This window comes from Penaeus chinensis, chromosome 7, assembly GCF_019202785.1.
Source record: "Penaeus chinensis breed Huanghai No. 1 chromosome 7, ASM1920278v2, whole genome shotgun sequence".
NCBI lineage: Eukaryota > Metazoa > Arthropoda > Malacostraca > Decapoda > Penaeidae > Penaeus > Penaeus chinensis.
In genome coordinates, this window is record NC_061825.1 from 7,122,188 (window position 1) to 7,139,687 (window position 17,500).

A 17,500-nucleotide genomic window follows, 5' to 3' on the forward strand; every position below is an offset into this window, starting at 1 on the left:
CTTGCGGCTTCAGGTCTTCGGTCGATTCGCTATGCACATGAAGTTGGAGGCGTGATGGAGATTGTGGCCAATGATTTCTCAAAGCAGGCAGTGGAGTGCATGGAACGTAACATCACACACAACAAGGTGGAAGACATTGTTACATCTAGTTACAGTGATGCCTCGTAAGTATTGAACTACAGTCTCATTTCTGATATCCTAAATTTAGTATGTAATAATTTTTATTGCGAACATTTTCTCTTTTATGTATTTAATTTAACCATTATTGTAAGAGTTTAAATAATAAGGGAATTAAGAAGTGTTACATTTTAATATTTAAAGAAGTAGATTTACCAAGAATATAATCTCAAAAATGAATAGTTAGAACTTTGTCTAAATATTGTTCCATCTCCATAAATCAGGGAGTAACACACCTGTATATTTTCTGTGTGCTTCTAAAACTCAAATTGTTATTATTTTTCCTTAGCAGGTGAAGATTGTTTGTGGATTTTCTTTTCTTTTTTTAATAGTCAGAATAAACCAGTGTAGTTTGTAAGAAAAAAAAGTACTTCTCAGGAGTATTTGAGTATCCAAAAGAGTGAATTTATAGTGGTAGATTTATGTGTAAATGCATGAATGTTAGAAGTACACTAGTTAAAAAAAAAAAAGTTATATAAATCACAATCCCTAGTACAGGATATACAAGTAGGAACCTTTTTAATACTTTGATTAATGTGGATTAAATTCTTTGAATGAGTCAAATAAAACATGTACTTTGTATATTTTCAGTAATAACCATGAGATAAGATTTTAACGCTGAATTTTTAAAATCAAGCATCCCCTGATCTTGCAATTTGAGGACTGCTTTTATACACTAATAAGAAATTTGTTTTTCTTCTTCAACTGTGCAGTATGGCGATGTACAAGAGCTACGAGCAAGGAAAAAGATTTCATGCCATTGATCTTGACCCATACGGCTCGCCACACGTATTTTTAGACGGCGCCGTAAAGAGTGTGGCGGATGGAGGTATTCTCCTGGTTACCTGTACAGACATGGCTGTGCTGTGTGGTAATTCGCCAGAAACGTGCTACACCAAATATGGAGCTTTATCCATCAAAAGTAAAGCCTGTCATGAGATAGTGAGTTGAAGTGCCAAGTCATGGTTGCAGATTGTATACTGTATTGAATTTATATACTGATAGGCTTCATTTCCAAATTTACTATTTTTTCTCTAGATAGGTGATTTTACTTGATGTCATTCAGTGGATAGTTGACTATAAAATCTTACAAGGTTAAGAAATGCAAATAGTTTTAAAGATTTACTTGGGAAGTTTATGTAAACAATCAGTAACCAAAGGGGAAGTTTAAATACCTTATTATATTTTGCAGGCCTTAAGAATTGTGCTGCAGTGCATTGAGTCCCATGCCAACCGATATGGCAGACATATTGTGCCATTGTTATCTATGAGTGCAGACTTCTATGTAAGAGTTGTTGTTCAAGTATTTACAAGCCAATATAAGTGCAAGGAAAGTTTTTCAAAGGTAAGTACATCATTGTAGTCATCATTTTTATTATTATTGCTCTGATTTTCATACTGCAGTGTATGATCTGGCTGTATTTAATATCGTATGGTTACATTCTTTTGTTTTATTATTAATATTATTATTATTAGTAGTAGTAGTAGAAGTATTGGTAGTAGTAGTAGTGGTAGTGGTAGTAGTAGTAGCAGTAGTAGTAATAGTGGTAGTAGTAGTGGTCGTAGTAGTGGTAGTGGTAGTGGTATTAGTAGTAGTAGTGGTAGTGGTAGTGGTAGTAGTAGTGGTAGTGGTGGTAGTAGTAGTAGTAGTGGTGGTAGTAGTAGTAGTAGTAGTAGTAGTAGTCATGGTAGTGGTAGTAGTAGTGGTAGTAGTAGTGGTAGTAGTAGGGGTGGTGGTAGTAGTAGTAGTGGTAGTAGTAGTAACAGTAGTAATAGTAGTAGTAATAGTAGTAGTAATAGTAGTAGTAATAGTAGTAGTAATAGTAGTAATAGTAGTAATAGTAGTAGTAGTAGTGGTAGTAGTAGTAGTAGTAGTGGTAGTGGTAGTGGTAGTGGTGGTAGTAGTAGTAGTGGTGGTAGTGGTGGTAGTGGTAGTAGTAGTGGTGGTAGTAGTAGTAGGAGTAGTAGTGGTAGTTGTAGTAATAGTAGTAATAGTATTTGAAGTTGTAGTTGTTGTAGTAGTAGTAGTAGTAGTAATAGTAGTAGTAGTAGTAGTAGTAATAGTAGTAGTAGTAGTAGTAGAATCATTATTATAATAATTAACATTGTTGTTGGTGTCATCATTAATTCTTGGTGAACTATTAATTTATGTATGTATCAGTATTCATTAGTATTATAATGTAATCATTGTTAGTATTTACCTTTCTGTATCATCTGTAGAGGATAGAATTCCTAAATCTGCTGATTATTGTAACTGTTTGTCCAATTGGCCTTGGAGCAGGTGAAAACAAGGTAGGTACTGAGGCAGAAATGATAGTCTAGTATTATAGAAGGAGTCATAATTTGATCATGGCAAGTGAGTTAGAGATCTTAGCAGCAGCTGTGTAACAATATAAGGGTTAATAATTTTGTCTGAAGAGGTATTTTACAACACAAAATAGTACAAACATAATCTTGTATGTGATAAGCATTAATATAGTGATTATGAAATGGAATTAATTCTTATGAAAATAAGCAAATCTACAGCCAAGTAAGCTTATATGTATTCAAATATTGATTTGGCTATATCAGAAATAGATAGTTAGCATTCTGCATTAATTTTGACAAATCTATTTCATCGTGTTTAGGTAAGGAGTATGTGTAAAGCGAAAGGGCAAAGTTAGGAAATAGGGGAATGGATAATTACCTCTGTGGCATTTATTTCTGCTTTATAATACAAGATGTTAATCATAATACCTTTATAACATGGATTTCAGTAACTTACCTCACAAATCTTCTTTTGTTACACAAGATGGCAATTATATTCTAACAAAGTATGCAGTCTTATGCATGTTTATTGATGATAAATGTGCTGTCATATCATAGGGAATAATCACAGACACTGGATGACGCCTCTTCATGACATAAATCTCCATGTCCTGATAGCTGGGATGAGGCCTTGAGCAGCCAAAAATGAACCAGATCGTCACACAGGCATAGATTGGCCCACACTGAAATACACCCATCCTCACCAAAGTTTATCAAAAAAAATTTGTCTGTTCTTATTTGGCTGAAGGGGATTGCTTTAATTGTTCTGTGGTTCCTATGAGTAGATAGGCATTGAAAGATGCACTCATAAACTTGGAAATTAGTCATTAACATTTTCACATCGGAATATTAATGATTGATTATGGATTAAAAATAGATGTGATATAATAAACATTTTTACTATTTCTTTTACAGGTTTCTTGGCTTTACCAGTGTGTAGGATGTGAGACAACTACATTGCAACCTTTGGGACGTGTTGTAGTTAATGGGAAAAGTGTGAAGTACCAGTTGTCACCTGGTCCTGCAGTTAGTCAGTCTTGTGACCATTGTGGCCACAGATACTCAGTTGCAGGCCCCATCTGGAATGCACCTATACATAACAAAGATTTCATTCACAAATTGAAAGAGTCCCTTGTTGAGGACGAATTTACAACATTCCGCCGTATATATGGTACTTTGACTATGATGGAAGAAGAATTGACAAATGTGCCTCTGTATTATGTTGTAGATAAGTTGGCTGCAGTGGCTGGTATTAATCTGTGTAAAATGGTACAGTTTAGATCAGCTATTTTGAATGCAGGATACAAAGTTTCTATGTCACATGCATGCAAAAATTCTATTAAGACTGATGCTCCTGCACAGGTTATATGGGACATAGTTAGGGCCTGGGAGAAATCAAACCCTGCCAACAAGGAAAAGATGGCTCCAGATAGGCCTGGGAGAAGACTTCTGGAGAAGAAATCCGAAACGGAAATCAGCTTTGAAATACACCCCGACAGCAATCCTCAGTCCAGAAAGCAGGAGCTTCTTAGATTTCAAGTGAAACCAGAGAAGAACTGGGGGCCGAAGTCTAGAGCAAAAACTAGTTTATTTCACGGGAATCAAGAAGATAAAAGGTCACGTAACCAAGGGAAGAAAAGGAGAATTCATGCAAATGCTGAGCAGTTGCCAACAAAGCTGCCAAAAGAAGAAAGTGACTCACATGTAGGAAAAGAAACCAGTGCCTAATGAAGAAAATTGAAACTGAACACCTTATGTTCAAATCTCTCTTAATGTTTTCATTGTTTGACCTTTTTTTCTGAATACATAAGCCTACTTGCACACTCATAATACCAGTCTCTCACACACACACACTTTTAAGTGTGTTGTGTAATGCATTCTCAACAATATTATTCATCAGAAAAATTGTATTTAATAGTTAAAATTGAAAATTGTTGATTATTATTGCAGTATTCATGTCTTAATGGAGACATTTACAAGGCAAATAATTCTGTTTTTAAAGATAATTCTCTTTCAAAGATTTTATTTATGTCATATTTTTACTCCGTTTTGATGATAATTTTAAGATATCATATGTTCATGTGTATTAAATGAATGATTATCTACCATTATTTGTAAATAAAGAAATTGGACACATTTGTGATTATTAAACACACATATCACCTTGTCACCATGGAAAGCCCAATTAATCATGGGATGACATGTTATGCAAAAACAAAAGAAAATAGAAAGAAAAAAGAAATACAAGGATATATGGTATATTTTTTGTGGAATCTCTTCTGATTCCCCTCCCCCCCCACACATCTATGTATCTGTCTATTTGTTGATCTATCTATCTACCTATACATCTATCTCCGTGTCATCCCCAGTCCAAGGTCAATTTCTGTGGCAGACAAAGTAATGCAAGGGACATAATAAGACGAGCACCCTTGACTGCAGGAACATAGAGCTTTCCTGGTTCATACTTTGTCCAAAGTCAAACCCTGTGTAAAACCATTTGGTGCTGTACCACTGGCGTGGTCTAGGCAGAAGCCAGGAGAGAAGGCAATGAGCTTAGACACTACAAGTGGGTGTCATTGCTCACAGGAACACAAAGGTGGTCCTCTGCTCTAGGTCTCTTCTAGGGGAAAATCTTGGGGTGAGTTCCAACAAATGGCAGCTTCAGTTTAGGTAAATACGAACAGATAAGAAAAGGGTGTCACACTGAATAGCAAGTTTCCATGCAATTGATTAAAGTGAAACAGGATGTCAGTAATCCCAAGTAAGAAATCAGATGTCTGGCAGCATACGCAACTACACACTGAATAGTCAATCAATTAGTGTGGCTAATGCCAGAAGGTGAATGACCACATCCTCCAATTCTAACCAGGAGGGTCCCTCTTAGTGAGCTGTCTTTTAGGTCTGTGGCCCATCTCATTTTCTTTGAGACAGAATTGGTTGATTTACCCAAGCCACAGTTTTCTTGGCTGTTCGAACTGCCTCCTCCACCACAGTTTGTATCTAAAGGAGACAGCTGGGTGGGTAGGATCATCCTCTGTGAACTGAGACAAGTCTTTGTATGGCCTAGTTGGCAGTCTTGGTGCAATTGACAGGTCTCATGCAGTAGTCATGGTTGGACGTTTGTTTCTGCAAACAGTACCAAGAGATTCAGTACAAGGACCTGTTGGGACCTGCCACCAAACAAATGCAGCAAAATTGTTAAATTATATAGTTTTATGTGCTCTCGATGTCCTCCCCACAATCAGACTCTCAATGGTTCTTGGTCCAGATCTCTACACACTAAGACTGCCTCACTGCCAAATTCGCTGAATTCACGGAAAAGAAGCTAGACGTGCCCCCCACCACTATATATAACGTTTTCAGTACCAGTATATGAGGACCACAAGTCCGAAAGACGGCACCAGGCTACCTGGTGGCAACCAGAATATAATATGTGAGCCAAGGGTGCACCGGCAGATATCAGTGCTGTAAGAATGTGACAACCGCATGCTGTTTTATCACCCTTCATCTTGTAGATCGCTTTATATTAGGTTAGGATTATCTTTTTATGGATAATTTCCTAAGACTGGCCAATAGTAGTATGGCAGGTACCTTGAAGGTGAGGGTTTGAGAGTATGCTTCTTCTTATTTAAGCTATGATTACCTACTTTAAATGCATCGACTGATTGCTGTCCGTCGTTGACTGTACGTACACCATGCTTTACTGGTTAATCGTTGCTTCAATACGCTTGGATGCCGGCAAAGCGCCTTTCACGGTCGCTGCGCCGTCAACTTGATGCGGCGCTTTACTACCCACAGTGGCTAGCTGATTGTTATTGAGTGTATATGAATCCTATGAAAAGCTGAATCACCTGTAGGGTATAAACTTGATGTATCTTAAATGGGTCTAATAGCAGTGGGTCCGTGATGGTCTTTTACTGATTAAGTTTATGACTTGAGTACAGCCAACGGCAGAAGTAGGACATGATCAGGGTGGTGAGAGGCCATGCTCTTGGCTAATGATTGTTTGAGTTAAAAATATATCACCGCCCGATTGGGATAACTTGCAAACATCGATGCTTGTACATTTTTTTTTTCTGAAGTGAGTCTAGGACACTGGATGGCTTTAACAGAATTGTGATACCATTATATTGTTCTGAGGGGAAAGGAGGTTGAGAGCGTTTGTCCACCAGGGGGCACCCATAATGATCCTGACATACTCATTTTCAGACTGGTTCAAGCCTGTCCATCGTTGTTGAAGAACACGCGTGTGGAATTCATGTTGAACAAATTGCAATTAGAACAATGAAGGGAAGTACAGGAAAACACACGAATATGCCGAAGGCCTTTACGCATTTACTGCTTCATCAGGGCACTGGAGGTTCTGTCCCTGTACATGAAGCATTGAACCTTTGACAACCAGTATCAATGCCAAGGCCTTCCGGTTGGCTGCAGAGATCTTTAGTTCTGCTCTGCATCCTCAAATATATGAGATCCAGACAGCTGTGGTCCTGAGATGCCCCAATCTTAAGTAGTTAGTGCTCTGAATGAGAACTCAGGAACCTGACTCTGATAGGTATGTTCCTGAAGTAGTCCCATTACAGAGAACGTGCCCTTACTTCCCTTTCTTATTAAGGTCTTGAAAATAGCAAGAAGGCTTGTCATTTCGAAGGCCTTCCCCAAATCAAGAGCGACAACCACAACGGCAACAGTACCAGTGTTCAGAAAAGTGGCTAAATTGTAAAGGTGTTCTTTCCCTCGTATGTACCCCTCTACTCACTCATTTCTTTTTAGAGGTACCTTATCTCTGTTGCTAGCAGCCAAGTGTACGCATGTGTACTGCCTACTCATGATGAGTCTATATTATGGTTAACTTATATAATAGTTATTTTTTTTATCTTAGATAACTTTGAATATATAGTAACGTAATGTATTCATCACTCGCAGAAGGCGTGAATCTGAATAATATTCTGGGAAGAATTAAAGATGAAACCGTTTATTTTTGGTGATAGTGAAGAGTAGACACTGTTTTTGTATTTATTTTCTGTTTTACTTACAAAGGGACATGCATAAAATGAACAGTAAAGCCATATATTAAATCGTGCATTATACGAATAGTGCTTCCACTGTAATGCATTGTTAGTCTCAATCTTCAGGTCTATCTGTGTGTGTGTGTGTGTGTGTGTGTGTGTGTGTGTGTGTGTGTGTGTGTGTGTGTGTGTGTGTGTGTGTGTGTGTGCGCGTGTGCGCGTGTGCGCGTGTGCGCGTGTGCGCGTGTGTGTGTGTGTGCGTGTGTGTGTGTGTGTGTGTGTGTGTGTGTGTGTGTGTGTGTGTGTGTGTGTGTGTGTGTGTGTGTGTGTGTGTGTGTGTGTGTGTGTGTGTATAAAATTATAAATATATATATATATATATATATATATATATATATATATATATATATATATATATATGCATGCATTAGAGATGCATTCTTTTCCGAATCATATGATATGGACCACAATGGGCGAGAGGTGCAGCGATAATAGTATTGATGACAATAATAAGAATAAGAATATATAAATTATATTGTATATATATTATCAGAATTGATGATAACACTAGTGATGTTGGTATTAATGTGCGAACTGGCAACTCGTAGGGACAAGTGAAAGTCTAGAGTTTATCTTCATTTTTTATCAGCAAATCATATGAGGTGAGAGTGCTTGTCTTGAAAAATCCAGAATTAATTGACATCGAAGCCAGTTGGGACTTTCTTCAATACTGGGTGAGGTAATTGCAGCCTTCTCATATTAAGGTTTAAAGGACTTGCTAGAAACTGTGTCTATATCAAGCGATGGCGAGACCCGTTTGATTTTTTCTTCTGCTCCAGCACTTATATTCTAGCCAGATAGCGGTAAATGACATCTTTGGAACTATATAACATCCCTGGGAATTAATTATCAAATAAGGAACCAGTTCAAGGTCTGTCATGTCAGATTAGAGGTGGTGCTGTTGGTTTTTGCCGGAGTGCCGTTTCGGTCTCCTAGTGCAGTCCTTATGGGAATATGCCAGTATGACTCAAACTTATGAAGAATTAGCCAAAGAGGTTCTAAACAAGGTATTCTGGTTTACCTGATGCTATGCAAAAGGTACTGACAAAAATGAAATTTCTTTTGTGTTGGCAGTAAGATAGGAACATTCAGGGTTTCAAGTTGTGTATAAATTTATTTTATATTTTTTACATTGTGTTCAGATTCCTGCATTTTATAATGTATGTTTTGTAAATATAATAGGAAATCTACAACTTACACAGCACAATATTAATCAGTGTGGGATTACATTTGATGTTAAATATAGGCATCTGGTATTCGCGTCAATAATGAAAATTTGCAGATTTTTAAAGAAATAGTGTATTATAAAATTTTCTGTGTATCATGGGGCTTCCATGTGCACCCAATGGTCACTGAGTAAGTTATAGATCAAGAAATAAGTGGTATTTTACGAGAAGATCTTTGCATATTTTTTCTAGATATTAGATATTAGAATACTTATTCCATTATATTCATTTGGAAATTTGGATATTAGAATTTATTCAGAACAAACCATGGTAATAAATGTATATTAAGGAAAATGCACAAATTTTCCAGTAGTGTATATCAATGGTGGATGCTTAAGTGCTCAGGAACACCAATTCTTAATTTTTTTTCCCAGTATAATGAAATTATAGTTTTATATGATAAGTTTATGAGAGGTATGTATGTGTATACATATGTACAATACACATGTATATAAGTGTAAATGTATATATGTATATATATTTATATGTGTATGTTCTGTATATATACATACGTATATATGTATTTATATGTATATGTATTTGTGTATATATATCATATACCGTATGTATATGTATGTGTATATATTATGTATATATATATATATATATATATATATATATATATATTTACTTATAGTGCATGTGTGTGTGTGTGCATGTGTAGGTATATATATGTATATATATGTAGATATGTGTATATGTTTATATATATGTATATATATGTATATATAAGTATATATAGCAGTGTGTGTGTGTGTCTATACATGTGTGTTTATAAGTATATATGTATATTTGTGTATACATATATAAATATATATACACATGCACATATATATCATTATATATATTTTATATATATATATAAATATATATATATATATATATATATATATGTGTGTGTGTGTGTGTGTGTATATATATGTGTATATATATGCATGTGTGCGTGTGTGTGTGTGTTTATGACTATATGATACATATACATACATAAACAGATATATGTGTATATATATAATATATATATATATATATATATATATATATATATAGACATAAACAGACATATATGTACATGTATATGTATTTATACACACACACACACACACACACACACACACACACACACACACACACACACACACACACACACACACACATATATATATATATATATATTTATATTTATGTATATATAATATATATAGACATAAACATATATATATGTATTTATATACATATGTATATATGTATTTATATATTCATATATAAATAAATAAATATATATATGTAAGTGTATATATATATATATTATATTATGTTTATATGCATATATATATGCATTTATTTATGGATATAAATGTATATATGTATATGTATATGTATGTATATATATGTATATAAAAATATAAATATATGTATTTATACATATATAAATATAAACATATATTTATTTATTTGTTTATTCATATATATATCTATATATGTTTACATATATTCATATATATGTTTATACACACACATACGTGTATATATATATATATATATATATACATATATATATATATATATATATATATATATATATATATATATATATATATATACATATATACATACACGGTCGTTGGTGATTTGTCAGCTCGTCTGATATACATAAATAAAGAGCATTTATGCATGTTCTTTAGTGTTTCTGATGTATGTTTTAAGTATATGTATATTTATATATGTATATATATAATGTATACTAATTATATATATATATATATATATATATATATAATATGTGTGTGTGTGTGTGTGTGTGTGTGTGTGTGTGTGTGTGTGTGTGTGTGTGTGTGTGTGTGTGTGTGTGTGTGTGTGTGTGTGTCCATATATCTATGTTTGTATGTATGTCTCACTCACTCAGACGTTACATGCCAAAGCCAATCACGCGCTTTTAGCAAGACCAACCAAGCTAGGGTTTAACCGGCTCAAGCGTGGGTTGATCAGTTGTTGTTTTTTTACGACGAGTTCACTGCGATTCAGTGCTAAGGCAGGCATATATGATCTGGAGCCTGAATTTGAAAGGTGTGGCTTTGTATATATAATGCAGTTGATGCAGTAATTGGCAAAATAATAATTCCGAATATATGGTAGTACAACACATAGTGAAATGATACTTATGAAAATGATCCTGCCTTCTCCAATATATTAAGCGAAGTTCTTAAGCAACTCCGCTCTCCATAGCTTTCAGGCCCTCCAACCCCTCGAGTGAATCATGCAGTGATATACAGTAAAAGTAAAGTAAGTTTTTAGCACCATGCAGGCAAATAGAACAATATTCTGCGCAGAAGACTTTACTTTTGTATTGTGTGGAATTTATGTTAGTAATGCTCCTACATGTATATTTTATATTATCAGTTAATTCCACTGCTGTTAAGAGGGAACTTAGTAGCAGTTGTGATTCATAATCACGCTAGTTAATAGTTTTTTTTCTTGAATGTCGCGTAATTTTGTGATTTTGGTTTTCAGATTCCCGACTCCTCCGCCATGTCAACCGCAAAGCATCTGCTGAAGCGCCTGGTAGTTTTCCCGCTGATTATTCTCACGAGCCAACTTCTCCACATCGCCAAGCAAATAATCTTAATCAGCTTAGATTTATTTATGCAAAAGAAGCATGCAGGTGTTGTTAGAACTCCGGAGGGAAGGTTCCAAGGCCTAGAAGCAGTGGGATATGCTTTCAAGGCCAATTATGTGGAACTGCCCATTGGAGGAGGAAAAACACTGCCTAGAGTTCATTATATTGATGAAGGTTGGTATCGGGTCCGACTTTGTAGGATAGGTAGGGAAGGAAGACATTTAGACTTCAGATTGCAGTTGACTTTGTAGTGCGTATGTTGGTTGTTTGAAGTTTTTTTTTTTCTTATATGTGGTGGTGGTTCATAGACATTTTCTGCTTTCCTATCAGCATCCTTTGGTGTCATTTTGTATACCTTCACCATAACTTATAATGGAAAGTTGCTATATTAAGAGTTAATATTGACATGAAATAATCATGACACTGCAGATCGCTTTAAGGTGCTTTAATGATTTTTTTTTCTGTCTTACATTGTACATGTCTATTTTTATTGCAGGGCCTTCTGATGCAAAGGAAACTATCCTGTGCCTCCATGGTGAGCCAAGTTGGTCCTTCCTGTATCGGCATATGATTCCTGTGTTCACAAAGGAAGGCTATCGTGTCATTGCACCGGACTTTATAGGTTTTGGAAAATCCGACAAGTTTACTTATCCCGACGCTTACAGTCATGACTTACATAGAATGACCTTGCGATTACTTTTGGATTATCTTCGAGTGAGTGATGTTACACTTGTATGCCAGGACTGGGGAGGCTTGACAGGCCTTTCCGTTGTGAAAGACTCCCCGCACTTCTTCTCTAGATTAGTTGTGATGAATACTGGTCTGCCGGCAGGGACTCAACTCTCCTTATCCACGATCGACAAGGCCACTCCTTTCCTTTTATGGCGCGGCTTTGCGCAGCTTTTCGGCACAGCCCTTCCTGTGTACCACGTATTCAAGAAAGCCTTACGGAATGCCCATCCCGCGGTGTTGGATGGCTATAATGCGCCATTCCCATCCTCAGAATACAAAGCAGGAGCTGCTAAATGGCCTCTTTTAGTTCCCCTGACGTCGAACACGCCGGTGGCCGTCGACATGCAGGAAACCCGTGACTTTCTGAGCCAGAAATGGAAATCTCCCTTTCTAATTCTGTTCTCTGATCGAGACCCTATTACAAGAGGGCAAGATAAAACTTTTCTCAAGCTTCAGCCGCACGCCACGTGTAAGACAGTTCATGAGGCGGGACATTTTCTTCAAGAAGACAAAGGGGAAGAAATTGCATCTCATATTGTCAGTTTCATTAATGGAAAACTTTAATGTTAGCATGTTATAAATTGTATTTGTTATAACGGCCTGCGTTGTATCATTTATATATATATAATATATATGTATGTGTATATATATGTATATGATATGTACATGTGTATACATATATATGTATATATATGCATATGTATATTTATATGTTTACAGATATACACATGTAATTGTTGGTGCAGCTGTAAATACAATATATTGCATATCTTTGCTTATTATTTTCATGTGTAATTTTAACAACTATTCACCAGGGCAAGCTAATAATGACGTCAACACTATAAGCAACAATAAGTCTGCCACGAGTTTTATGTTATATCTTATAAATCACAAGCCGCTAATGACCTTGGATGTTGACGCGGCAGATAAATTTAAATAATCATTCAATTAAAACACAAAGAAGACGGGATTCTACTAAATTCAAAACAATAATTTACATTTTACCCTAATCATTATGGAAAAGTGAAATTAAATAACTGTTGTCCATTTTAGACACGCATGACGAAATATACATATAAAACCAAAAGTCATATACAAGAATATCAAAAATATCACAGGAGGGAAAGTCCAACCATCTGCAGGTTGTATGAAATCTAATGAAGGGTGTATTTTAATGGAAAAGGAATCAATCTTAACCCGCTGGTCAGAATACATCAAGGACCTATTTAATGACAACAGAGGACAGAAACCTGAGATACACAAGAACCTGGAAGGTCCAAAAATACTGCAATCCGAAATAAGATCTGCAGTGAAGAAAATTAAAAAGAACAAAGCCCCAGGCCCAGATGAGATTGTAATTGAAATGATAGATGCTCTGGAAGACTACGGTATCCAGCGTCTAACTACAATTACAAACATCATTTATGATACTAGGGAAATCCCTGATATTCTTTTGAAATCAATTTTTATAGCGCTACCCAAAAAAACAGGTGCTACTGAATGCGAGCTTCATCGTACCATCAGCCTGATGAGCCACATCATGAAAATATTGAAGGTTCTGATGCAAAGAGCAAGACGATGCATAAAAGCCAAAATAAGCACTGAGCAGTTTGGTTTTGTAGAAGTTTCTGGTACAAGAAATGCGGTTTTCATCTTGAGAATGTTAAGTGAACGTGCAATAGAGATGCAAAGGAAGCTCTTTGTGTGCTTTATAGACTATACAAAAGCATTTGACAAAGTTAGACACGAAGACCTTCTGGACATATTACAACAACTGGATATGGATGGAAAAGATTTGAGAATAATTCGCAACCTATATTGGGAACAGTCTGCAGCAGTCAGAATAGATGGCGAGGTCAGCAAATTTATCAACATACAAAGAGAAGTAAGACAAGGACGTGTCTTCTCTCCTGACCTATTTAACCTCTACAGTGAAAATATCTTAAGAGAAATTAGTAATATAAGGGGAATAATAACAGGAGGTTAGAATGTAAATAATATCAGATATGCAGACGACACGGCATTGATAGCAGAATCCGAAGAAAAGCTGTAGAAATTGTAAGAGAAGGTTAAAACAGAAAGCGAATTGAGGGGTTTGACAATAAATGTTGAAAATTTTACTTGTTTAGGAAGCATGACTACATCAGATGGAAAATGCAATACTGAAATAAAGAGACAAATTGCCATGGCAAAGGATGCCTTACAAAAGCTAGATAGCATTCTAAAAGACAGGAAACTGAGTATGAAGATAAAGAATAAAATACTAAAGTGTTATATTTATTCGGTCCTTTATGGCAGTGAATGTTGGACAATTTCACCAACAATGGAAAGCAAACAGGTTGAAGGCTGCAAAAATGTAATTTCATAGAAAAATGCTGAGAATATCTTGGACAGAACATGTGTCAAACGAATAAGTAGTAATGAGAGCAGAAACAAAGAGAAGTATAATGACATCCATCAGACAGAGACAGATGAGTTTTTTAGGGCATATAATGCGCAAAGAGAGTTTAGAGAACAAGTCTCTCACAGAAAAGGTTGAAGGAAAACGTAGGAGGGGAGGGCCAAGGCTAACTTACGTCAATAGCCTGAGCAGATGCCTGCACATGAGTAAGATCGAGTTATTGAGGGCTACCAGAGATAGGATTTTGTGGTGAACCATCGTCGCCAACGTCCGTATCGGATAGGGCACCCAGAGAGAGAGAGATGACTGATTTGAAACGAGTATGAAAAACTATGGAATGCATAATTATAATTTTGGAATACAGTTATTTTACAGAGATCAGTTATGGTGTATTTCTTATCAATATGAGATTATAAGCATTCCTATGATGAAATGAAAACTACGGCATTTGGTGTATTTAAAGCATACATGAGAAGATTAGGTTATCAAAACCTTCACGTTCACATTCGGAGACACGTTAGATACCTAAAACGAAACGCTTGCCATCATCTCGGGCCCGTCAACCAATCACTGTCGGACTGGCTTGCGCCTCATCCAATCGCCGTTGAGTTGCCTTGTGTCGTTAGCCAGAGCCGTAGTGGCGGCGGACCTCCACCGGAAAGAGGCGTCCGATATTATGGTCGGTCTGATATCCCACCTGACAGGAGAAAGAGAGCCCTGGACTCCTGCTTGGAGTCGGCATTGAAACCAAGAAGGCATTACATTTGATACAAATCGCCCAGTGGAAATTAGATGTTTAGGGCAAAGGAACAGGAAGCGGAGGGAGGCAACAAGATGAGTAAGGAAAGAACCAAGTGACCGTGGTTAGATTGCAAAATATTTGGTATTTGCTCGTCAGTATTATCATCATTACTGTTATAACCATTGTTTCATCATTTCCACAATATATTCAAAATTATTCTGTACCTCAACGATATAACCTGACTCAAAAATATAAAAGAAATGGTGTTTGTTGAAGTAATTCAGTCAAGAAGACAAGTAAATGTCGGTGATCATTAGAATTATCTAATTGTCTGATTCAGACACAGAGCTCACTCACAATGGATATGATAAGATGTATAACCTTATGCAACTTCCACTTTTCATATGAAGAACAACGTCATCCCCTTCTTATGTCCTCTTATCCTATCCGTTAACTAATTTGCCACGACACTTTATCATGAGCCTCACCCTAGTGCTGTATTTTGAATACGCTGCTAATGACCTTTGGTGTTAGGCAGTGTCCTACATTCATACAATACTCGTACACACTGAAGGAAGTAACTGCCACCATGGTACTCCAGCATCAAACTTGAAAGCAGTATAAGTATGAGTTACCAAGAAAATGATTTTGAAAAAAAAAAAAAAAACATTGTTCACATATAAAGGCAAAGTGAAATACAGGACAAAGAGAGACTATTTTGACAAGCACGGAACTGAATAGTTTATTTTTCAAACATAACGAAATGTTACAGAAATACATTTTACCAGTAATACTTACCATTACTTCTTAATATTAATGCAATAAGCTAACCATGCGCCCACATTCATTATATAGTACCCAGCTAAACCTTTGACTTTTTATTTGATGCAAGCAGCATGCAGGGTGCCTTGCTGGCAGGGGCGTCATTTCAGCTTTTTCGGGGGGCGGGGTAGGCAACGGAAGCGAACAAAAATGTTGAAAAATTAGGTATTCTAGGGGTACTTTTAAGCAATAACCGGACCTCCCCCCAAAAAATTGACGCCCCTGGTAACTGTGCAGAACGACCTGGCCACTGAGCTGCTGCCTACATAACCATCAATGGCGGGGTAAATTGGCTTTCTCTCTGGAGTACAGCATCTCCGTCACTGCGGGTGATGCTATAGTTTATCTATCTATACATTCATTTAATATGTTTGTATAAATATGTTTGATATATATATAAATATATATATATATATAAGGCAGAAGTTTGAAAAAAATAAATCATAATGTTCGGTATACTCACACACGCACACGCACACGCACACGCACACGCACACGCACACGCACACGCACACGCACACGCACACGCACACACACACACACACAAATTACAGCTTCGAGTCACGGGTGATTTTTCTTAGTGAAGTCGTTACTCTGCTTCTCAGCTGAAAAAGAAATGGTAAATTTACATTTTTGTTGTATAGGAAAGTATATAGATGCACACAAACACACACACACACACACACACACACACACACACACACACACACACACAAACGCACACACGCACATACATGCACACACACACACACACACACACACACACACACACACACACACACACACAAACGCACGCACACACACACATGCACACACACACACACACATATACATATACACATATATATATACATATATATATATGCACATATATATGTATATACATATATATACACACATATATGCATATGTATATATATATATATATACACCTATACACATATATATACATAAGTATATATATGTATCTATATGTATTTGTATATACATGTGTTTACATATGTTTATATATATGTATACATATGTATATATGTATATATATGCATATATACATATATATACATACATATATATATATATATATATATATATATATATATTATAGATAGGGACAGAAAAAAAATGACTTGCCTCCTTCCACTTGTTCCGATTGCAAACTGTCACAACGAATATTATGGGCCCATGAAGACCGGTGATAACGTCAATCAGTACCTGGCTGCCGGGAAAGACGTTACAGTGAGTGGCCTTCTATTATCATTATTATCATTATTATTATTATTATTATTATTATTATTATTATTATTATTATTATTATTATGTATATAAACACATATATTTTTTATTATTTTTTTTCTTTCACCTCGCGATCCTCATAAAATGCAAACTGCAGCTAGGTTTTGGGAGTCACTG

At 35.9% G+C, this 17,500-nt stretch overlaps 3 protein-coding genes across 14 annotated transcripts in view; 2 read left to right on the top strand and 1 right to left on the bottom strand.

Annotated features, from left to right (window-relative positions):
• The window catches only part of LOC125027403 (probable tRNA (guanine(26)-N(2))-dimethyltransferase), a 10,636-nt gene extending 6,016 nt beyond the window's left edge, over positions 1 to 4,620 (top strand). For both annotated transcript variants that reach the window (XM_047616469.1, XM_047616470.1), the window contains 4 exons: positions 1 to 164; positions 891 to 1,119; positions 1,370 to 1,522; positions 3,400 to 4,620. The exon at positions 1 to 164 is cut by the window's left edge and continues 253 nt beyond it. In XM_047616469.1, coding sequence (XP_047472425.1) covers positions 1 to 164; positions 891 to 1,119; positions 1,370 to 1,522; positions 3,400 to 4,212 — 1,359 coding nt within the window. In that variant the 3' untranslated portion in view covers positions 4,213 to 4,620. The remainder of the gene's footprint in view (positions 165 to 890; positions 1,120 to 1,369; positions 1,523 to 3,399) is intronic.
• Positions 4,621 to 8,058: 3,438 nt separating this feature from the next.
• LOC125027307 (haloalkane dehalogenase-like) lies at positions 8,059 to 12,761 on the top strand. 10 transcript variants are annotated; one of them, XM_047616298.1, is made up of 4 exons: positions 10,761 to 10,843; positions 11,003 to 11,059; positions 11,288 to 11,567; positions 11,890 to 12,760. In XM_047616298.1, the coding sequence occupies exons 3-4, from the start codon at positions 11,306 to 11,308 to the stop codon at positions 12,687 to 12,689; spliced, it is 1,062 nt and encodes a 353-aa protein (XP_047472254.1). In that variant the 5' UTR covers positions 10,761 to 10,843; positions 11,003 to 11,059; positions 11,288 to 11,305; the 3' UTR covers positions 12,690 to 12,760. The 10 variants fall into 10 exon arrangements, with proteins under 10 accessions (XP_047472249.1, XP_047472248.1, XP_047472250.1 ...); XM_047616293.1 differs by lacking the exons at positions 10,761 to 10,843; positions 11,003 to 11,059 and adding an exon at positions 8,059 to 8,155; XM_047616292.1 differs by lacking the exons at positions 10,761 to 10,843; positions 11,003 to 11,059 and adding an exon at positions 8,078 to 8,232 and having other exon boundaries at positions 11,890 to 12,759.
• A 3,216-nt stretch (positions 12,762 to 15,977) lies between these two features.
• Positions 15,978 to 17,500, bottom strand: part of LOC125027306 (G-protein coupled receptor Mth-like) — a 6,695-nt gene continuing 5,172 nt past the window's right edge. Inside the window, exons 7-8 of one of the 2 annotated variants that reach the window (XM_047616289.1) lie at positions 17,222 to 17,306; positions 15,978 to 16,695 (exon numbers count right to left, since the gene is read on the bottom strand). In XM_047616289.1, the coding sequence (XP_047472245.1) occupies positions 16,639 to 16,695; positions 17,222 to 17,306 (142 nt within the window). In that variant the 3' untranslated portion in view covers positions 15,978 to 16,638. The remainder of the gene's footprint in view (positions 16,696 to 17,221; positions 17,307 to 17,500) is intronic. The other variant, XR_007115008.1, reaches the window with a different exon arrangement.